Here is a 23,658-nt window from a genome sequence, read left to right as displayed (position 1 = left end):
TCCAACTATTGAGTTGATCAGGCGACCATAAAAATGTAAAATAGCTTCTGCAAAATGCTTGCATGAATGCTGATATAGTTCCTATCTTTGGGCTCAAGTCTTCAGTGTGTTTTCTATTCCCTCTTCTACTCAGAAAACTATCTTTACTCAGTATGTTGCAAGCACTCTAATCTATCCACGAAGGCTTTATTCTGTACTATGGTATGTCTAAAAATTGAGGGTAGATTAGTGCCTTTCAGAGACCAACAAATATGCAGGAGCATCTCCATTCTTTGCCTTTCTTTGGGGTAAGTCATCCACTATCTCTGTTCTGATGATAACCATAATCACAACTCTTACCATCCAAATCATGACAAAAATGTTGGCCTAACTGGTTAGAAACATCAGTTAAAATGACACACAACTGTGGAAACATTTAAATGTACCACATGAAAAAAAAATAATTTTGAACATTTACTTTTCTGAATGTTATAAAAATCAAGTCCTGCACCTACGTAAAAAAACATATTCTCTCTGTTTTTAATGCTGGGATTTTAAAAAGCTCCTATGGGTATATTATGTCTCGTTCTCATTGAATTTAATGACATAATTGGTAACAGAATGAACTAATTATTACTCACTCCTGTAATTTAAAGGTATTATCTGGTCTCTGGTGAGAAATCAAGACTAGTTAAAGTAGCTTTTTATTGTACATTTACTACATGCATTTCAAAAGACTATTTATTTTCTACTACACTTCGATAAATTGGAAGATAGGTATTAGAGATATATGCCTATGATAGCATATTTAAACTTAAGTATACGCTTTTTTTGTTGATATTGTGTTGATAAATCTCAGCTGAAAGTTATGTACAATAAGAATACAGTGCCAAACGTTGCATTCAGTAGCACAAGCATAAAAAGTGATTTATTCCTTTGAAGAAAGAATCTGTTCATCAAACTGAACATCTCTACATGCTCTTAAGACCAAAAACACTTCTTCATCACTCATCGTCCGTTATTCTAACCTTGTCTTTAGAAGTAACAAACATGAACATGTGCAAACCTCAACAGTTTAGAAGGAAATAAACTGCACCACCAGTGCAAATATAAACATTCTTTGTTAAACTATGCAATATAAGAACATACAGAAACAAAGGACATTAAACACAAGGATTAGTAATAAAATAATTGCAAAGTTAAGCTGGATTTGTTACAAGAAATGGCTTCTTTAATACATTAGTTGTCAAGGTATTTTGAAAACATAGCAGGATCCAATTATTGTAAATTTTTCTTGCTCAAAACAGCTGCTACGTATGTTTTAGAACAGATATGAAATACAACCTTTTAGAACAGATATGAAACACAACCTTTAATCTTTAATCAGCTTTCTTTTAATGTGTATTTTCTTTCAATTTTTGTTAAAGCGGTGAACTAGTATTTAAAGATCATAACATAATAATCCTTCCCCATCAGATTAAGCATTTGACTGATATGCACAGACAAGGTTATTTTTGTAGTATTTTCCAAGTAGGCAATTCTTAACTGAAGAGAAGCTTTGTCTTATAGCCAAGCTGCTTTATTATTCCTCACCTTAAAAAATATATACCCATCTATCATCAGTAAGACCAGAATGACCTTTGTCATAACATTACTATGCAAGTTCAGACCTGCTTGCTTAAACTAAGGCCTTAGCTTTGTTCTTGAATATAATTCCTACTATTATCAACAGATATTACAGTGTCTCACGTAAATGCTCAACCTTGCTCGGTTTCAAGGTTTCAGCACATAATGCAAAATTACCACACAACATGAGCAAGTGAGGTGAAGATTCTGAAGCACAGTAAAACTAAATCATAGTTGTATTTAAGGCCCAGTACAGTATGCAGCAGATATTAAAAAAAAATAACATAAGACTTTCCATTGAAACTCTTATCCACAAATCACTTATCCTAACTCAGACACAATGTACTAAATATTATTGCATCGATGATGCACTAAGTAGGAGCAGATCATAGCTATGCACAGTGTTTGGAAGACAAAGCATCTCTTACAGATCTATTGAGACCTACCTTATATGAAGGGTTACAAGTCAGTCTCACACATTTATATTCCTACCATTAATAAGCTTTTAAAAAAAATACCCAGAAAAAAGCTATGAAAATCTGATTGCTCAAGATTCTAACAAACAAGTTTGGAATAGCAGCAAAGAAAGGGACATAGACTGTAAGTAGAACTTAGGCTGGGGACCTCAGGGCATCAAAGCACTACAGAGTATATTGCAGATTTTTGTGGATATGCCTCTTCTCTGCATGAGTGCAAAAAGGCGAATCCTGAAAGAGACAAAGAAAACTAACATACACAGGGTGTGATATTGACTTTGGAAGGTTGAACTGATGAAAACAAAATTCTTTTTTACCTCTGTAGTCAGTATTATTAGCAGTGAAAAAAGTACAGTGCTACATTTTTTACTAGACTTTCAAAAAATCATTTTCTAAGAAAGCTCATTTTTTACTTTTTGCTCATTTTGATTTCTATTCCGAATCACCCATAAAATACTAAATATAAGACACTACACAATGACAAGATATCAGAGACTATTTCATGCTCCATCCTGAGTCAGTAGTCCCTGTTCTAATCCTTTAGTGGAGTGAACTATTATATGAAACACAATCTATAGAAGTTCCACCAGCTATTGTTTTCACCACCTTTCAGAAGAAAATGAAGTGGTCCCGTTTGATTGTTGTAATCCAATAATCAGACTGAATCACAAATAACCCTAAAATGAACACATAAATATCCAAATAGGCCAATAAATCATTGTCTGAAAATATAACATACAGAAATTTATTTTTGCTGCCTGTCATTTATAATCAGGTATGTATAAAAGGGCTCGGAGTCAGAGAAGTCAGGTGGTGGCATATGTTAGTCTTCAGTGATGTTTTTAAAAAAAATTTTAAATCTCATACTTCACCTGCATTTACATGCAACTAAATCACTCATTTATAAAATCATAAAAGACTTAAAAGAAGGCTGTGTTCTTAGTCATCTATAGCATTTACATCAGATTGACTGATTAATTAGGAACTTTACTGTCACTCATTTACTGAAGAGAGGCTTTTCACCTACTTCTTTTGTTCCATTTTCTCTGGGGTGGGAGTTGAGGACAGAGAACCATATACAGGAGCATAACGACTACGAATTTACCATGGGGAAACAAACATACTAAAGTATGGAGATTGGCAGGTTTTGCAAAAAACTTGTGCCTGAATAGTTAGTGGGATAGGATAGGATAGGATAGGATAGGATAGGATAGGATAGGATAGGATAGGATAGGATAGGATAGGATAGGATAGGATAGGATAGGATAGGACAGGACAGGTTTGGTTGGAAGGGGCCTACAAAATCCATCAAGTCCAATGGCCTGAACTCTTCAGGGCTAACCAAAAGTTAAAGCATACTTTTGAGGGCACTGTCCAAATGCCTCTTGAACACTGAGAGGCACAGGGCATCAACTACCTCTGGAAAACTTGTGAAGTGTTCAGTATATCATGCATATTCTTAGTTATAAATAAATCACGAGCAAAACCTGCAGAAGTATTAATAATGAATTGGGAAATTAAATCTGATAATGCTGTCCACATATTAACAGGAAAACAAAACTATATAGAAATGTATAAATATATGTATTTTCCTACATACTTTTTGGTAGAAAGCTATGGTTAGAAGATGCACATTTTTTTAACTCATTTAGTACATTTTAACACATTTTTTAAGTTTAAAAGTGAATTCAGTTTTGATGCACAATTTGCATTAATATCAATTATTCCTATAGATCAGGAAAATAATTAAATTTTGCACGTTTATTTGTTTATTAAAAATAATTAATAATTAAATTCTGCAAGTTTATTTGTTTTGGTTGGAAGCCAAGAAACAAGATGACCAACGTGAGAGACAGTCTTCAAATTAAAAGACTGCTTCAAAAAAGGAAAAGAACAAGCCATTCCTCAGATCCACGACAGGGAAGACAGGAAGTAGGTTTCAGTTGTGCCAAGAATTATTTGGGGTAGCCACCAGGAAAAAAATCCCAGTAGAAATAATAAAGCACTGGGAAACACTGCTTGTGTAAATTGCAAAATCCCTCTCAATGGAAGTTTTTGTTTTGTTTTTTCGTTGTTTTAGTCCGTTTGCTTTTTGGTTATTAAACGATTTAAACAAGTACCTGTGAGGAATAACATAAGGCTTGATTCTGCCTTAGGGCAGTAATACAGAATAGATGACCTTGTAATGTCCCTAGTAGCCCTGCTTCTCTGTGACTGAGACATGTCCCCTGTGACCTCTTATTTCAAGTGAAATAGAGCTGCAGAGATTTTACACCTGTAGCTCTGCTTAACATTACCTTAAAAGATACAATAAAAATATTGCACTTCGGACAAATTCATTTTGTTCCCAAAATGAAATTAAGTTAAAGATGATGATTTTTTTCCTCTGGAACACAAATTTCAGAATATGGTACGCCAAATATGGGTGAAGGTTATCTGCTGCCATTGCATTGTTGTTCCAGAGGCAAAAAGGTCTCAAGTGTACTGCAGAAAATCAAACCTTCACAAAAGGCTGAAATTATCACAAGTTCCACTGCATAGCCAGCATCTGTTTTCATATAAAAAAATAAAGTGTTTGAATTAAAACTTTATTGCACCATCAACTGTTTTTTAAATATCCCCCATCAAGTCAAATATTAAATTATTTTTATCAAACAAAATATAAGGTATTATTTAAAGTATCAAGTAGATATAGTATATGAGCCATACAGAAAAAGAACAGTCAAAAGGAATGACATACATCAAATCAGAGATGACAGAAAATAATCATTATTGTTTCTTTTCAAAGATTTAAAAAAGATTGCAAAAACATTGTGTAGACTATTGTATGCGTTGTGTGCATGAAAAGCATCCCTCCTCATTCAAGGTGTTGAAGCAGGCGACACTTTCAAGCTGTCAAGTGCTGCATGAATCCTGAAGTGCAGCCTGGACTCCATGGAGTATTCTTTGTAGTTGTTTCTGCAAACAATAAAGTTGCTTTATCAGCTATAAAGCTCTAAGAAAAACATTTTTGACCTGGATTATTTCTATTTCATACATTCACTGAAGTACCAGAGTTAACAGTCTTTACTCATTCCACAGGAAAGAGAAGTTGATACAGAGATGAATTAAAGTCTTCTGATGGCATTTAAAGTCTTCTCCATAAACAGAGCAGAGATCTATACCAGTAATAACAATTACATATCCTGCTAAACTACAGCCATGTCTTAATGTCTCTTTCACTTATTTTGATCCTTCAACCATCCTCTCAATTACAGAAGTCTGCTATGAAAAGACAAACTAAAAAAATACTGAAACGAATGTTAGCTGCAAATATAATCCCAACTTCAGAAAAGAACTCAGCCAGTGTAATAAAACAACAAAGAAACCAAAGCATGTGAGACAAACAAACAAAAAAAGCGAAGAGCTATTATGTTTCTAAAAAGCATTTTAGGAGGCTGTTCTTTCTAATCTACGTTTAGAAGACTACTGCATGATTGGTGTATTTCTCTATACATAAAAGGGTCAAATTACATCTCCTACTACAATGTACATGCTGCACTACAGTAAGATTTGCTCTCTACCACTCTTCTGCAACAGGATGTAAAAGGAAAAGGGGAGGTGGTCAGAACTGTACTAGCTTTTAACCTATTCTCATCAACACTTTTATTGCAGCATATACAAGCCCCACAGCTGCTCTCTGACATGCAGGTGCTATTAATCCCTTCTCTGGATCCTCCAGCTCCATCCCACACCTGCAGAGGAGCCCAGCCCTTTCCTATCATACAAAGAGCCTCAGCATTTCCAAACACTAATTTAAAAGAAAATATTTTCCTTTCATAGTCTCTGTTGTTTGATGTTGTCTATTCCACAATGCCTGAAGTAGTACCACAGACTGTAACTGTAAAACTGAACTTTTTTTTAACTTAAGAACACAGATTTATAATTAATTCTATTTTGGCAGGGGGCTGGCAGGGAAAAAAAAGTCCTCATTAATAAATTTACTCCGTTAATCTGCAGGTTGAAACAACAACAAAAAATCCACTTACTTTGCAGTTTCTATGTATCTTACTGCTTTTTCCCTCTCATCCTGTTGTTTGTACAGAAGACCCAATTCATACATGGTGAATGGCACCAAATAGCTATCATATTTTATTTGCTTCTCACTAGGAAATCATAAAAATAAAGAATGGTTAATTACAACATTTTCTCAAGTGGTCATTTAACTTTTAAATGCAATCACTACCTGCAGAAGCACATGATCACAGAAAACACTCTGGAACTTCTTTACCAGTTGACACTGTGCATATCAATTAAACTTGTAAGCAGTGAGCATAAAATAATACCAATGTGATGTTATACAAGCAAAGATTTATTCATTGCTAGTTATTACTTGTACTGTGTTGTGTTACCCAAGCTACCATGAACATACTCTCAGGACAAGAACCCTATTATGAAACTTACAGTTCAAAAAAAAGGAACAAAAAGATGACACAAGATCAAAAACATCATTAAGTCTTGCAGTGTAAAAAAATGCTTTGTTCCTGCAAACAAAATTGAGATCTTCATTCCTAAGCTTGCCTGAACAAATCAGCAAAGAAATACAGAAATTCAGTTTTTCTTCAGTGTAAGAAATCCTTAGAATCATGGTGACTGGAAGGCATCTCTGGAGATCATCTAGTCCAATACTGTCCTCAAAGCAGGGTCAACAATAGAAACCTGCTCAGGACTGTGTCCAGTTAGGTTCTGAAAATCTCCACTGTCTGAGCAAGTTGGGTCAGTGATTGACCAACTTCACAATAAAACAAGTTTCTTCTTATGTTTAAACAATATTTCCTGTATTTCAGTTCACACCTATTACCTCTCTTCCTGCCACTGTGTACCACTGAGAAAAGTTTGGTTCCTTTTTTTTTTTTTTTAATAAATAAATTAAAAAAAAACACACACATTCCCTTCAGGTATTGATAATTTATTTATTTATGGTCTAGAGGGCAAGACGTATGAGGATCAGGTGAGGTCCCTTGGTTTGCTCAGCCCAGAGCAGAGCAGGCTGAGGGGAGGCCTCATGGCGGCCTGCAGCTCCCTCACGAGGGGAGCGGAGGGGCAGGCGCTGAGCTCTGCTCTCTGGGGGCAGCGACAGGACCCGAGGGAACGGCATGGGGCTGGGACAGGGGAGGGTCAGGCTGGGTGTCAGGGAAAGGTTCTGCACCCAGAGGGTGGTCGGGCACTGGGACAGGCTCCCCAGGGCAGCGTTCACAGCACTGAGCCTGCTGGAGTTCGAGAAGTGTTTGGACAACACTCTCAGACACTTGGTCTGATTTTCGGGTGGTCCTGTTTGGAGCCAGGAGTTGGACTCAATGATCCTCACGGGTCCTTTCCAATTCAGGATATTCTATGATTATGTGATTTATACAGATGACCCTTCCAAGCCCCCTGCTCCCCACCTTCTCTTCTCCAGGTTGAACAGTCTTAGCTCTCTCAACCTTTTCTCATATGACAGATGCTCCTGTCTCTTAACTGTGTTTGTAGTCCTTTGCTGGACTTGCTCTGGTATGATCATGTCTCTCTTGTACTGGGACGCCCTGAACTGGACTCAGTAATCTAGATGTGGCCTCACCAGCACTAAGTAGGGAGGAAGGATCACCTGCTGATGACACTCTTCCTAATTCAACCCATTGATAAGGCACATTGCTGGCTCACTGTCAACTTGGGGTTGACCATGATGTGCAGGCTCCCCAGGGCTTTTACTGACAAGCTGCTTTCCAGTCATGCTGCCCCCAGCTGTGTCACTGAGTTATTCCTCACCAGGGGCAGAGCTTGTCACTTCCTTTTGCTGAACTTCATGGGGTTGCTGTCAGCCCATTTCTCTAGCATGTCATAGTGTTTTCACACTGGTAGACAGCCAAGCTGGCTACATCGCTCTCTCACTCCACCTCCACAAAAGAACCGGGGGAGAAAATATGATGAAAAAAGGCTCATGGGTTGAGATAAGGAGCAGTTTAATGGAAGGGGAAAAGAAAAAAAAAAAGAAAGAAAGAAAAAAAAAGCAAAGGCAGGGCAAAAGCAAAGGGAGAAAACAGTTATTTACTAATTTCCATCAGCTAGCCGTCCATGTTCTGCCGTCCCTTGGGAAACAGTAAACATAGTGGTTGCTCAGGAGCACAAATGCTTTCACAACAAGGGCCCCATCTTCTCCTTTCCCTGCTTTTACTGCTAAGCATGATGCCATACACTATGGAATATCCCTTTGGTCATTTCACGTCAGCTGTCCTGGTGACATCCTCCCAACACCTCCAGCCTAATGTCTTTTGGTGGGGCCAGCAATGGAGAGCCAGTCTGGATGTTGTGGAGCACTGCTAAGTAACAACAAAACCATTGGTGTGGCATCAACACCGTTCTAGCTGTAAGCACAAAGCACAGCACTACATGGGCTGCTGTGGGAAAAGAAAACTCCATCCCAGCCAAACCCAGTACACCTGTCCAGGTTGCTCAGAATGGCAGCACACCCTCCTCCCACTTTTGTACCATCTACGTATTTGCAGAGGGTGCACTCTGTCCCAACATCCAGGTCCTTAAAAATATGTTAAACAGCGCTGGCACCAGTGTTGAACCGTGCAATATTCTACTGATGACTGGCCTCCAGCTGACTTCATGCTGCTCTTTGCAGCCTTCAGAATGCAACAGTTCAGCCAGTTTTCAATCCACCCTGCTGCCCCCTTATCCTGTCCAGACTTCAACAGCTTCTCTACGATGCTATTATGGGCAACTGTGTCAAAAGCCTTTCTAAACTGGAGATAACCATGCACTGCTTTCCCCTTGTCTACTGAGCCAGTAATCTCGTTGTAGAAGACTATAAGGAGGGTTAAGCATGATTCATAAACCTATGCTGACTATTCCTGATCACCTTCATGCATTTTGAAATGGTTTCCAGAATTATCTTCTCCAACTTTCCAGGGCCTGATGTGAAACTGACTGGTCTGTAGTTATCCCAAGCTTCCTCCTTCCCCTTCTTGAATATAGCGGTGGCCTTTGCTTTCTTATGGTCCTCAGGAACCTCCCCCAGTTGCCATGACTTTTCAAAGATAAATAATATTTATCTTTGAATAACATTTACCCTGCTTGAGCATTCTGGACTAGATGATGTCTGTAGGTCCCTTCTAGCCTCAACCATTCTGTGATTCTTTGAACATTGGCCAGTTCCCTCATCACTCATGAATATATACCATTAGGTCCCATTAGGTACGTTCAGTTGAGATGGTCACATGCATGCCCAGCTTGTTTATTGTTTCCTAACCTGACCTTCCTCCACCAAGAGAAAGTTTTTCTTATTCTAGACTTTCCTACAGATTTCAGGGATGTGGAATTCCTGAAGATTCATCTCGCGAGTACAGAATGAGGTGAATAAGGCACTGAGTACCTTGGCCTTTCCTATGTCCTTTACAATCAACTCTTCAATTCTTATCTAGATAACATAATATCAAACAATTTCTCAGAACAAAAAAGTTTGCAATGAACAAGTCTCGACATTTTGAGAACAACACTTCTAGAGGTGTTTCGTCCACCAAGGCAAGCTTTGATGCGTAGAAAGCATGTCTTTAAAGCAGGGAGACTGCTTATATGACAAACAGTCTTAATGTGCTGTAGTAGCCCAACAAATGTAGAGACTGAAGCTAACCAAAACTCAGATCTTTAATTTACCAGAAAAATCCTCCTCCCCATCCAAAACATCTTCTTTTTAAAGAATTGTTGTCTGACAGTTTTTGAGGTGTCTCAACCCTAGAAGTCTCCACAGTGTCAACTGCCTTTGGAGAGAGACTTTCAGAAAACCTGTAACCATCAAAAGCCACTACAATGTAACTTGCAAAGTGTTTGACCAAACACTCTTGGGATCTATACAAATGGCAAGAGAAGGCCTGCTGGCAAGAAAGCTGCAACACCTACTAGAATCATAGGTAACATACTCCTTTGAAAGAAAGTAATTTTTTATAGATTATTATTGATTAGAAAAATGGTGTGAACATTGTAAAATAACATTTTTTCAGCCTAACTACTTTAAAAATTCCAAGAAGCTCACAATCAATATATGACTCAATGTTACAGAAAGAAAAAATATTGTAGTAGAAATTGATCTGACACCTAAAATATTTAATAAATCCATAACACAAGAAACTAAAATTTTCAACTGAAAATAGCAACAACTTCAGTAATTTCTCATCTAAAGGTAGTGTTAACTCATGAAGCACTGAATACTGAAACAACCAATAAATCCACACGAATTACCTTCACTTATATTGATAGTTCTTCAAATATAAAAATACTAATTACAAATGTATATATATAAATGCATTACCTGTCAGTCTGATTTATGTGGTCTAAAACACATCCTATGTATATAAAAGCTATATAATGTTAAATTGCTGTAGAAAAATAATGGTAAAGTTTTGTGGTCCTCCAACTACTTTCAGAACTATTTTAATTCCAGCTCCTTAGCAGGATGTTAAAGTTTAATTATTTAAAATTCTAATGTGAAGGCTTCTGCAAAAATATCAAATTTCACCCAAACCTACAAAATAAAAGTGAAAAGTTTATTTCTATTATTTTTACCTTTGAATTACTTGATTGAAACACAGTTCAGCTTGCATGAGTCTTCCCAAGTGTTTAAGGCAGAGACCCTTCAGTAGCTGCAACATGCACATGTCATCCATATAGTATTCACTGTGGTCTAAAAGTAAAAGCGAAATACATCAAACAATTTGAAGACATCATCATGAAAAGGTAAAGTTTTTCAGTAGTGAATATATACTCAGACTCAGAGGTTTGCTTCTCAGAGTTCTGTACATCGACACATAATCTACAGGCACAATTTTAAACATTGCTTACTAGAGAGGATATGTTCACAGCATTTGTATCTTTCTCTTTAAGGATAGAGACTAAGAAGAGGAAAGAAGAAATCTAAACATCCAGTTGTTCCCCAGTCTTCTAAATCAGGAAGTCAGTACAAAGTGGGCATAATCTGGCACAATTTAAAGACTTCTATACATTTAACATCTAAAACAGAAAAGAAAACCTGCATTGAGACTGAAACCTCCTTTACATCGTATTATCTTAAAAGCTTCCACTGTTCCAAAGTACTGGCAGAACTCCAGCAGCACCAGTACTGTGAAAAGCCCAAGAATACCCTGCGATTCATTCCCACATCTCTCTTAGGAAACATAATACTACAACAGAAATTCAAGAAACCATCTTTGTTAGTATTTGCATCATCTCTAACAATTACAAATGTTCACTTGGAAAATTCACGGAAGTTTTATGTTCAATAGGACTAAAAATACGAGATGAAAGGGCTTCTATAAAATAATTAAGAAATGTAGCCTTAACGAGTGTGGTCCTTTTTTGTAGCTTCAGTTTATATCTTTGCGAGGTGTAGGGAAGAAAAAGAAAGGAAACACATATGGATAGACAGATGGCTGCACATACATTAACAATTCAGGAAGCAAAACAACCTCCCTTCAGATCGTGTTGTTTACAACTAATTACCAGATCTCTAAGGTCACTTTTTTTTTTAAATAGTCTGCCAAAAAATCCTACATAAACAGTTCTGAAAGACGCAAGACTAGAGCATCTTAGGACTCCACGAAGTGCTTTCCCACTACATTCAGGCATATTCCTGTCTGTGTTTAAACCCAGAAAGTCTCTACAGATAACAACTAACAGACTGTACTTTTAGTGACAGGTAGAACCAGAAGGGATGAGTATTTTGCATTCCTCTAGCCCACTTTACTAGATAAAGTACTAGATTTATATGGTTATCTCCTAAAGGTCTCATTCCCCAAAATGACTGGGGATAAGCATTAATGTCAGTAAAAGCTTGCCAGCCTTTACCATTTTTTTCAACTCCCTGACATGTCCCAGAGGAAGAAAAGATGGTAAGCTAAATTACTGTAACAATGACAGTAAATAAACAGGCCAATTTAAAACAGAGATCCTTGGCAATAAATGTGTAAGACACATATTCCTGCAGTACCCTGTACCGGAGGAAATATTATCATTATTATGAAACATACAAGATAACCATAGGAATAATTTTTTTTTAACATTAAAAATCCTTTTTATATTTTGGAAATGACCCAACTGTGCAAAAATACAATACACAGAAATCCTGAGGAAAAGATGATTTCTAAAGTGTTTCATCCTGCTCCTTCTGTCATCAATATTTTCAATATTCTCTACAACCATTTTCAGTCCCTGACAGATTCCTTGCTGTGCCTGTTTACATGAACCAAATGTAGTATCAACAGCTCACTCTGAGAAGTCTCAATCCCTACATGACCTCTGTGTATAATTAACCTACTTTTTTTTTTTTTTTGTAACAGCACCTTAGTAGTCCTTTAAAGCTATCTAGTACTGACAATTGTCTTTTAAAATAATATTGTATCCTTGCCTCATTTTGCCTCTGGGTCTCAATTCAGCAGCAATTCTGGTAATCAGTGCCTTTATTTTGTTTGACTCCATACCTTTAAAAGTTCATCAGGCACACAGATGGAAAGTACAGAACGAAACTGTATTTCATTGTAATTATTACAACAAAAGCACAAAAAAAACTTTGTTTCAGAATTACATTGTATCTGTAATCTGCAAGTTTCCATGAGAAAAACATAATGTATTTAAAAAGGAATATTATTTTGAAGCACTAGTGAATTATTTATTCTATCTGCTGTTAACCACAGATTTCCAAGTGCTGATTAAATATTTTATATGACAATCTAAGGCCAAAATACTACCAGTTAGTCCGAGCAGAATGAAATTCAGATTTTCATAATACTTATAATAGACACACTCATTTTCAGCTATATAAAAACATATGCTTTTTACAAGAAATTAAACCACCATCTAAATACTATAGAGACATACCTCAGCTTTATTTTTAATGCATCAGCAACTCAGAAAAGCAGCTCTGGATACACAGTCTGACTCCTTTGGACTTCTTGGTTTGTTTGGATAGTGTAACTAAGCTCATTTTGCCATGCAGGAATGTATCTCACTGACAGAACGCAACCTCATCCTGAATGACCCTTTCATTTGAGGTGTATTCATAAAAAGGATCCTCACCCATGATTCTCTACCATCTAGTTGTTTAAAAAGAAGTCGCACCAGTGATTTCAAGAATCTTAAAGTAACAAAGTAACCACAACTGAACAGACCATTCAGTTTCTCCTCTGCCTTTATGGATGTGTAGATCCTAAAACATTTTTCAGCTGCTTTCTCTTCTGAAGGAATTTATCAGTTCCTTTAGCGATAAATATCTTCTACACCTTCTCCAATCATCTACCTATTTCTATTTCAGTGCTATTGCAATTGTTTTATTCTACTCCTTTTACGTTGATATCTTGAGCATCTCTGCCTAGGAATTTGACGGTAAATTTACTTCACTGTTCTAACTGATTAGATAGTCATAACACAAACCTCTGGATAAAAGATCTCCAGATTCCCTACAGCTTCTGCCAGCATTCTTTGCACAGAATTCATGGCAGCATAATTTATTTGCAGGTGTCTTGCATTTTGCTACATCTTGGTTTTAATTTGGCAACAAAAAAAAAGAAAAACAGAGCACCTCTCCTCTCACTGCAATCCAGTTGTCATGTTTGCTTTATCTGAAAACTACATACTTAGCTATGAGACAACGGCAGCATATTTCATACCATTTTGTCATTTACTTAAAAGATGCTTCTCTTTTCTTGTATACTTTGGAATAAAATAAAACTGTAACATTTAAGATTACTATTACTATCAGTTTTCTTGCGTGCTTACTTCTCATTTTCTTTACTAGCAAGCACATTTCATTGCTTCTATTTCCTGTCTTGCACAAAACACCTCACACTGTACCAGGCCTGCAGCACTGGGGAATATTCATAATTATGCAGTTCAAAATTCAATTTCCAACTGCTTTGGCCTTACTGGAATACTATGCTTTGGGGAAAGCTATATTTTGGCAAAAATGTTTAATGGGCATTTTTATTTGCTAATAACAAACTGAATAGGTTTTGATACTCAGTCATGAATACTGTTGTTATCGATGTAAACAGGGTAAATTAATACTACATTTGGTGTTTCCAAAACTCATTACATGTTTTAATAATGTGGGTAAACTAACTTTCTAAATTATTGCTAAGTATGACTAAAATCTGGGCTCAATAGAAACTGCTCTTGTGAATTATCATTACTAAAGAGCTAGTAATTACTCATTTTAGAAGAATTCAAAGGAAAAATATGCTGAGAAGCTCACATAATAGATAACAGGAGCAACCTGACAATGCCTGATTTAAGGAACAGTAAATAATGCCATGTACTTCCACAGCACAACTTCTTTATCCCTAAAGGAAATTAAGTTCCAGTATGAAGTTATGGACTGATACACTCCATATTATGTTGAATATCTATGCTTCTTATACTTCAAGATCTAAATCCATGGTCAAAGCTTATTAATTAAAAATACATTTTATTTTACAGCTGCCAGATGTTAGATTTTGGCAGATGTTAAAAAACCAGAATCATGCATAATACTTTGTCTTCTCTTTCATACCTAGTCATATCCTGCTCAGTATTTGTCCTCTGTAGTACAGCTAAAGTATGGTATAAACTGGTTCAGCAAAAGTATTTTTCAGGCATTTAAAAAATTAGTGGGTTATAGTCTAAGGACATTCTCTGAGACTGTAATGTCTTAGTAAGATTCAGTTAAGTTATGTAAGTAATAGTCTCAAATTCTTGAGTTTTGTATATTCTCCCCTAGCATTAATCAAGCTTGATAAAGGGCATACCGAGGAATCAGCACTAAAGTTTAAGAAGCTCCAAAATTTTCATACCAGATTTAATAGCACATTGTCCAAGTCACCAACAGAACATTTCTAAGACAGAAGCAAAGAAAAATGTCAACATTTCTTACTAGCTTATTTCCATCTTAGTCAATTACTTACTAGTTTCGTTTTGTAGAGCAGTTTCTTCTTTTTCAATTGTTACCAATAAATTTTCAGTGAGATCTGCTCTTTTGCCCACAATTGCAAAGCCATTCCAGACGTACATCATTTCCTGACAAAAAAGCAAAGACACCCATAGAATTGCATAAATATTAAACTGAAGAGTATCCCTTTGAAGTCTAAAAGAAAGTGTTATTGACACTACCAACTAACTACATTATGCTAAACTCATTTCAATTCTTTAGTCCTGTCTAATTTGCATTTATTATAGTAATATACTATGTTTTCTTTTACTTAACCCATGGTGGAAAAACTCTTATATTTAAAGATACTAGATTTGACAGCAAGACCAAAAATACATATTCACACCTGAACAGCACTGTGCTGTAGAAGCCCAGGACAACTTTATTACTTAGGTCTTTAAATATAACTGAGTAAACAAAATCAAATACATGAACCACGAAATTTTAAACTGTTGGATGAACTTTCTTTGGACTTCTCTTCCTATATTAATGAGCTTTAACATAAGAAAATCCTTCTCAAATTATTTTTTTCCACTTCCAGTAGTTGCTATATTACCTATATAGCAAAATCTCAGCGTAAATATATATGAAGTATCATTATGGTGTACATACAAACAGGTTGTACACTACTAATGCCTTCTGGAGTTAAAAGCATGTGAAAGTAGAACAGGATTTGTACAGTATCAATTCCTATACATTTTACTCAGATTCAACACAAAAAAAAAATGCTTTTCATTTTCACCAGAAGAACAGATGATTCAGAAAAAAATGAAGTTGTTGTCAATTTCCTAATGAGCCTGTGGGACTGACTGAGAACCTGTCACAGTAAATAACGTGTTTACACATGACAAAAACCAATGTAGATCCGAAGCTGACTTTCAGCCCCATGTAGTAACAAGTTATGATCTGTGTTTGAACTTTCACATGGAAAATTTGGCCTTGGTTTTGGACTCCTAGTTGATAGCATTACTCAGCCCCTACTACATTTTACAAAAATCCCAAGGCCATTCCATTTGCATGAATGCCAATAATTCTTTAAAAATAATAAATAAATAAAAATGCAACTATCGGACACACAGTACCCAATGATAATATTCTTTCCCTATGTAAGAAATCATACTAATTTTTTCCCCATTCAAAAAGAACAAAAAGAAAGCAAGTATAAGTACCAAGGCAGGTAATATCAGCTTCACTGGTTGAGAACATGCATAGCGCCGAGCTTTCCTTACTGCAAACTTCTCAGTTGGGATAGATTTTCCCGCAATTCTCTGTTTTAGACCTTCCACTTGTCTAAAAGGAGACAAAAATGGATATGACAGTCCACTTTATGTAGTTTTTCTTCTTATTTCATTTAGTAAAATATTAAGAATTTCCTGAATACTTAATGATTGCCTAAATACATAATTTCCTTAATATTAGTAAAATATGAAATATTTGCTCTTATTTCAGTTAGTAAAATATTATGTTCTCCACACCACACAGCCTGCATATGCAGGATGTATGTTACTGATAAAAGCAGCTTTTTAAACAAAGTGATGCTAAAAAATAATGAGAAAAGCAGAAAAGGTGCTTGTTATAAGTAGGGAGCAAATGATACAAGACAAAGATATATAAGTCAAAAACATTTGCGGGGCAAGAATGGGGATGGGACATGACAACTGCACTTCTAGTTATTTTATAAATGTTTACCTGAACAAAGACACAATGTCCTCACCAGTCCTTTTCAAATCTTCCTCTGGAAGCATACATAAAATTGCTGCTTTCTGGAATACATATATTGCCTGTTTCAAAAAGAAAAATCCACATATTACTGCATCTAATTTGTTGCGTTCAATCAATGCAATAAGGACTGAATTCTCTCACCCCAGCTGTTACAGTGAAGTGTTTCCAGTTATTTTCATGCAGGTGGAACTACTGAAGTTTAGCCACGCATCTCTTTTTTCACATAATTTATAGTTTTATTTTCAGTATATTTGCTAATATTCTTAATAAGTTAGTCAATATTAAAGGTCTTTTCTACAAAGAACATGACAATATACTATCTTCTAACTAACTGTTAAAAAAGAAATAGGTTAATAACAGATACAAGTATTCTGAAGTCCAGGAATGTCATCTGATTTGTTATATGTAGTCATAAGCTAAAAAACAAACAAACAAAACAATATATATCTGAGAATTGAATCAAGGAAAGTTCAGTAACGGGACTTTTCAGAGAAGAAAAGAAACATCCATAACTCTGTTCAAGACATTTACACTTCACATGAATATACTATTCTCTTCCTCTTTTTTCAAAAACTGGCCATATCCCCTTTTCCACTAAGCATAAAAGAACAACCTAGAAAAGAACAGACAAAGGATGTACATTTGTACGTTGTGCTGGGGTCACAGTGTAAGAACAGTTTTTACGAGGAAAAGGTAGATTACCCTGCATGAGATCTCGTCTCCAGCAGCCTTTTATTTCATGTCACAAAGCATCTGCTGACTATGCCTTCTTTTGTCTTTTTATAATTAACAAACACACACAGTTTCTTCTGCCAAGTTTTATTAGCAAATATTAGAAGTTACAATTGCAAGTTAACAGCTTTCCTCTCCCTATTCTTTCTCTTAATTCTGATAAGCACCCCAAGACTGAAGCATTTCTAGTAATGGTACCGTAAGAAAAATTCCCCCTTATCCACACAACTTTACGTACCATTTGGTTCCACAGTCCCTTTTTGAGTTCATAAGAAAGGAAAAATTACACTGATTCTGCACACCGAAATGCATATTTAACTGTGGAGCAGCTACTGGTATAACACAGTAATATCTGCCTGCTCGTTTACCTTAGACCACCTGTTCTCTTTGCTGAGCAGGTCTGCATACTGATACGCTTGAAGCCAGTTCTGCTGGAATGTGTAGCACCACATCAGTTCCCAGTAACAGAGATGATGAATCTGCTTCCATTCTTGCTGGGCTGCTATGCATTCCTGGAACGTTAACTGTGCCTAGGATTTAGATAAGTAAGAATAATGAAAATTGGTTCAATTACAGGTTCAATCTCCATGACAGAGCCACATTTAATTACAGAGCAAATTCGTGTGTAGCACCCAAGCAGAGAATACTCTTGACTAGAAAAATGAAATAGTCTTCTCTCTCAGCCTATCTTAGAATAAGAGCTGGAATCAATATTAACAGTAAACACAAACAGGAAAATGAGCATAATTATCAGTCCAACTAAAATAGTTACCGAGATGAATCATACATATTTTTTCACCCCAAGCTGAACACTGTACAAATAAAAATCTTAAAAAGAAAACAATTTATTTACCTTTTCAAAATTTCCTTTCAGTATATCTATTCTGGCAGCATAAAAGAGAATAATGGAACCCTTGAAAGGAAAGGAGAAAAATACTTAGTTACTACTTTAAGCTTAAGGAAATATATTACTATTACAAAATTTATTGAGAATACACACATTTGGAAACTTCTGGAGGTAGGGTTCAAGGAGACTGTCTGCTTCCTCAAGGCTGGTGTCCCCTGTACCTAGAAATCACAACAAACCAACCTTAGTCTACTTAAAAAAAAAAAAAAGTGTAACAGATTAAGATTGTGGTTTCAAAATCCTATTTATGGCTTGAATAAATTAAAGAATGACCACCTCTACTCAAAAGCAGAAATATTATTTGATCATGTTTCTATAAAAATCAGTTCTTGTCCTACTAGAAATAATAGCATTTAAGATAACAAATGCCTGTAACTAGACAAAGGTTAAAATATATGAATATTCTTTAAACCGTTCCATTATAAATTCCTTTTCCATTTTCAAGTCCCTGTAATTGCTCTAGCAAGTTATGAAAACATTCTTCAGCTGCCCACTTTACTAATTTTGAGCTCAGTTACAAAGTACGGGTGAACCTGAAAGAAATGAAGTTATCCCTAATTTCCTGATGAGCCTAAGGGACAAGGACTGAAATACTTCGAAACTAAAGAACATAAACATGTATGTCAAAGATGCATACAGAATTAATAGTAATGTTCATGTGGCAAAAGCAATTATTTCCTCACGTTTGAGCCTCCAAGTAGATTATTCAGGAGTACAGACCTCTTTGTGGAGATAGCCTTCTCTGTATCTGTCTCTGTATCTGATGTAAATTTATAAGGACTTATCTGAACTGAGAAGTGTTTTCTGATATTTTGCAGTTGCATGTTAGGACCGCCCTTCAAATGGAGTAAGTTGTCAATATAACAATATCTACCTTGCTGTTTTTGTAATTATAGCTTTGTTAGGGGCTTGACTTTCAGATCGTAACTAAGTACACAGCAAACTCCTCTTACAAAACTAATAGCCACAGTTTCTAAATTCAGTTCAAAAAACAAAATATCTATCATAATGTGTAGCATGACTGAACACAGTGGGACCCACCAAGGATTAAGGAGACGTAAGTATGATAAACCAGCAGGGTGAAAGTACACAGAATGGCCCTCAAACTGCTGCCAGATGCACCTTCCTGTAGTTGATGGAGGCCTAACTCCTAAGAAAAAATACAAACACATGAAGAATTAGTTATCAGTATAGTACTATAGTACTTTTAATCATTTCTAGCTCACCTGAATTGTTTATCCTTTTAAATACAAATATTTCATAATTCAGCATTTCATTATCTCAGATCCAACACAATATTCTACCAAAACAGTTTTGACAGCTGACAGCACTCAGCAAGGAGTAGATTAAGTCAATGCTGAATAAAATTACCCATGCATTTAACTGCTTTGGTGAAGTATCAATGTCATAGACCATGCAGCCACACAAGTCTAAATCTTTTCTCCACTGCTTTCTGGATATAAGCCTTTTAGAATAATGTCTTTATGTTTGGTAGGAAACTCTCTCAGTCTCTTCAGTGCTACTTCTACGCAAGAGTCTTCCTTCGGAGAAATCCCTGGTTATCCTTAATTTTCTCCTGTCAAGTCAGCCACTATTTTGAGGTTCTGGTCAAAATATTAGCTCTACTAACACACCAACTTCTACACAGTGTTTTCGTAAACTACAATACAATTTCTGAGTATTGAAAAAGATTCATGGAGATTTATTCAGTTCTTACATATGAAACATTTTCCTATCCATTCCAGTTTATTCCCATTAAATGACCGCTTGACTGTTTGGGGATTGAAAAGATGAGCTCAGAGGTTCCCTTCTTAAGACCAGTTGCTCTTCAGAAACAGATTGTAACAGTTTTGATTTAAAAAAAAAAAAAGTTTTACTGTATAGCAACTTGTTCAGTTATAGGAGAATTCAAGCACCATACAAAAAATGTTGTGTTACTACAAAATTGTTCACCTTTCCTTTCAGCTTTTATCACCTTTTCAGTAAGGGCACTAATGTGTATTGTCGAAGAGCTTCGTTATGAAGCTCAGTGAACTAGAATTTTTACAGGAATAAACAGAATGAAAAGGTCTCTACTGAAGTCTAATTTTATATAATCTAGCCTACTTATCTTTTTAATAACACTAAAATATTAATCAACTATGTAGATCATTATACATCTAGTGTGAAATGTATAATAATAAACACACCCAATCGTTACCTGAGAAAAGTCTAATTTGAAAAATCAAATAAAATTCCAAATCCCATACCCTATTGCCAGAAAATCCAATAAATTCTAAAAGTCGGAGGATCCTTCCTGGTAAAAGTGACAGCATCTGTAATACATTGCAAACAAAATAAGTTATATAAAAAATACATGCATTCAAAAAAAAGTGTAAAACCACTATAAGCTTCAACCAAAAATGCTAACTACTGTATCAAATGCCATTGCATGTCAGTGAAAAAGTAAAACACAAAAGAACTCAAAAATAGACATGCATGATCAACAACATGCACTCAGTTTGCAGCTTAAGGAAAACTCAAACTCTTTATGATCAGCCAGCATAGAAACAGCAAGACAGAGTCCATCTGTGGTTTTTCAGATAATGATCCTTCTGTCTTCAGTTGATCAGAATTACTCAAAAAATTTGAGCCATATGGAATCAGAAGGAAGTATTATCTATTTTGGTAGCACTTACAATCTATTGTTATTTTCCTTGATTCCCAGTTGAATGATACAATGGTATACAAAATTCTACTTGTTCCTAGCATGGAATTAGCAGACCAGAAAGCTATTCTTTTAGAAGTATTAGCTGTTGTTACCCTCCTTTACATGCACTTTTTGCTCCTCTTGTAGCTGCAATCTCCACATTCAACACAACAGAAAGCTTTTAAATATCACAACCATCTTTTCAGAAAACATTACTGGAAGGTCTATTTGAAGGTTAGTTTTTGTGAGCTCCAGTCACTCTAGTCACTGCCCAGAACAGACTTTTTCTGTTAAGCTTCCTGCTGAGGAAACTTCATGAAGAATAGGATAGGTCTGAGCACTTGTGTACAGAGACATCTACCAGTTGCTTGGGTTTTAAAGACTGACAGGTGTAGATAAAAACCTGAGTTCCTCTGACCATACACAGAAATGGCCAGCTCCAGTCTGGAATGACACAGAAATTAAAATACCAGCAAAAATCAACTCTCACTGCTGTCATGACGTATGTGAAAAGACAATGTAGTAAACTGTAAATAAAAACACTAGCAGATGTATCCAGTTGTCTCTTGTACAAATCCAGCAACTTACTGCTTGTTCTCCCAAATTTGCTCATGATCTACATTAATTCACAGTGCCAATCTACAGTATGCCATTGAAGCCACAGAATGGTATACATGAGAGAGTTACCATAAAAACATTCATTCGAGGATCCTGTAACCAACTGTAGAAGCATCTTAAAAAGTCCTGCTATACATAGATAGATAGACGTAGCTGCTTTTCCTCTTAAAAAATACATAAATAAATTAGTCAAATAAAATTAAACACTATTTAAAATAAATTAGTAGAAAGACCCTAGAAGGCATGCATGCAAAAAGCCACTACACTTTTCATGTTGCATAAAAGCTACAAAACATGCACCTCTGTTTTTAAAACATTTTATAAACATTTTTAAAATAGGATTACAGTACCCTATTTGCAAAGAATCCTACAGAATTACTACAATGGACTTTATACAGTCTGAAAGAGTCATACCAAATTGAATGCTCCAATTCCAAGTTTTACTCCTCCTTCAAATTGGTGATAAGTTTCATTTTTGCTTTTGTTCCCCTGAGTCATCTGTAGCACCTGATGACATTCTCTTTTGATACAGGAAAAAAGGGGGGAGATGGGAAACATGACTTAGAAACTATATGAAGTATAATCATTATAATTTATATATATATATATATATATATATATATATTAATTTGGAGGCATTAATGCACCTCCTTATACCGACATTGAACCTCAGTGTTTTCTAAGGACTTACTTGTATATTTGATAACTTGTCCTAATTTTGAGGCCGCCTTTGATAAAGTTGATCATATTTTCATCCTGAAACAAAAAATATTAATTATACAAAATATGTTTTTAGTTATTACATATACACAGACATAATCTTCAAGCTACATTTTAATTGATTTAGGACTTAAAATGCATTGAAATTTTAAAAATGTATTTCAGTTATTAGAATAATCTCTAAGACTAAAGTTAGCAAATGCATTAAGTTGTTAGGGAAACATTTTTCTGTTGTATGTGACAAGTTTTACACCCTAAAAAGAAGCAGAGTGATCAGAGCTACTATTAACTAAATTTCTAATGCATCTAAGTGAAAAAAAAAAACTCTCCACCAGATGGTGCTGTAGGAATCTTTACAAAAAATTTGGAAAGCCGTTTCTGACACACACAAGCAAGCCCAAGACCTGGCAGAAGATAAACCAAAAACTCCCCTAAACAGATTAATTCCCATTGCTAATAACAGTAACTACACGTACTACCCAACACGTGTTTATTCACCTCTAGAAAATCAAAGCCACAATCTATTAGCCATCAAAAATAAGTTCCTGAATAGCAAGATGGTTAACAATTAAGCAGGAGAGATTTTTTCTCTTAGAATTAACACAGAAGGGGAATGCGTGCAGGCATTTAAAGAGTCCCATTTAAATACCCAAGTACAGCATGTACGACATGAAAAATAAAAATAAAAAGAAGTATTAGAAGAGCATCAGAATCAGGAACTGAAGGAAATGTTGGCTTCCATAAACGGATCATCATTTTGAAAAACCTCAACTGTTCTGTCTAAAAGACTGGACGACCAAATGCAGATGTTTTAGTACAAGCATTCTTGCTACCTCTTTCTGACTGACTACATTTTCATTATCATCATCATCCTCAGATGAATCAAGGTCAGTCAAGGATGAAAAATATGGGGTATAGCAGCAATCAGCAGAGTAGGGTATTACAGCAAACTGCAATGGAACTGAAATGATGGACAGGCAGATGTTGCTTAAGAGAAAGGATACACTTCCCTTAAAGGTGTTTCATTTCATACAGTCCCAAAGTTGAAGACACATATTTAAAAATTCTTTCATGCTTAAAAACAAAATCAAGAAGCAAACAAACAACCAAAAAGTGGTTTGCTCTTGTTTGATTAGGAAAAGAGAAAGGCAGTTATAAGACTGGCATTCCACTACTAACATTTCCTGACACTTCTGGCCTAAGTATTGTATTAAGT

At 35.6% G+C, this 23,658-nt stretch overlaps 1 protein-coding gene across 4 annotated transcripts in view; it reads right to left on the bottom strand.

Annotated features, from left to right (window-relative positions):
* Nucleotides 1-883: 883 nt before the first annotated feature.
* TTC39B (tetratricopeptide repeat domain 39B) overlaps nucleotides 884-23,658 on the bottom strand; it is a 76,557-nt gene continuing 53,782 nt past the window's right edge. For all 4 annotated transcript variants that reach the window (XM_083817122.1, XM_083817124.1, XM_083817125.1 and 1 more), the window contains 13 exons: nucleotides 22,414-22,478; nucleotides 22,137-22,242; nucleotides 20,665-20,730; nucleotides 19,457-19,565; nucleotides 18,509-18,576; nucleotides 18,362-18,421; nucleotides 17,877-18,038; nucleotides 16,744-16,835; nucleotides 16,224-16,344; nucleotides 15,032-15,143; nucleotides 10,665-10,782; nucleotides 6,110-6,226; nucleotides 884-5,039 (listed from right to left, as the gene is read on the bottom strand). In XM_083817122.1, coding sequence (XP_083673248.1) covers nucleotides 4,943-5,039; nucleotides 6,110-6,226; nucleotides 10,665-10,782; nucleotides 15,032-15,143; nucleotides 16,224-16,344; nucleotides 16,744-16,835; nucleotides 17,877-18,038; nucleotides 18,362-18,421; nucleotides 18,509-18,576; nucleotides 19,457-19,565; nucleotides 20,665-20,730; nucleotides 22,137-22,242; nucleotides 22,414-22,478 — 1,293 coding nt within the window. In that variant the 3' untranslated portion in view covers nucleotides 884-4,942. The remainder of the gene's footprint in view (nucleotides 5,040-6,109; nucleotides 6,227-10,664; nucleotides 10,783-15,031; nucleotides 15,144-16,223; nucleotides 16,345-16,743; nucleotides 16,836-17,876; nucleotides 18,039-18,361; nucleotides 18,422-18,508; nucleotides 18,577-19,456; nucleotides 19,566-20,664; nucleotides 20,731-22,136; nucleotides 22,243-22,413; nucleotides 22,479-23,658) is intronic.

The sequence above is a fragment of the Anser anser genome, assembly GCF_964211835.1.
Source record: "Anser anser genome assembly, chromosome: Z".
Classification (NCBI taxonomy): Eukaryota; Metazoa; Chordata; class Aves; order Anseriformes; family Anatidae; genus Anser; species Anser anser.
The sequence above is the reverse complement of the archived record's forward strand: the minus strand, read 5'-3'. Positions and strand labels throughout refer to the sequence as shown.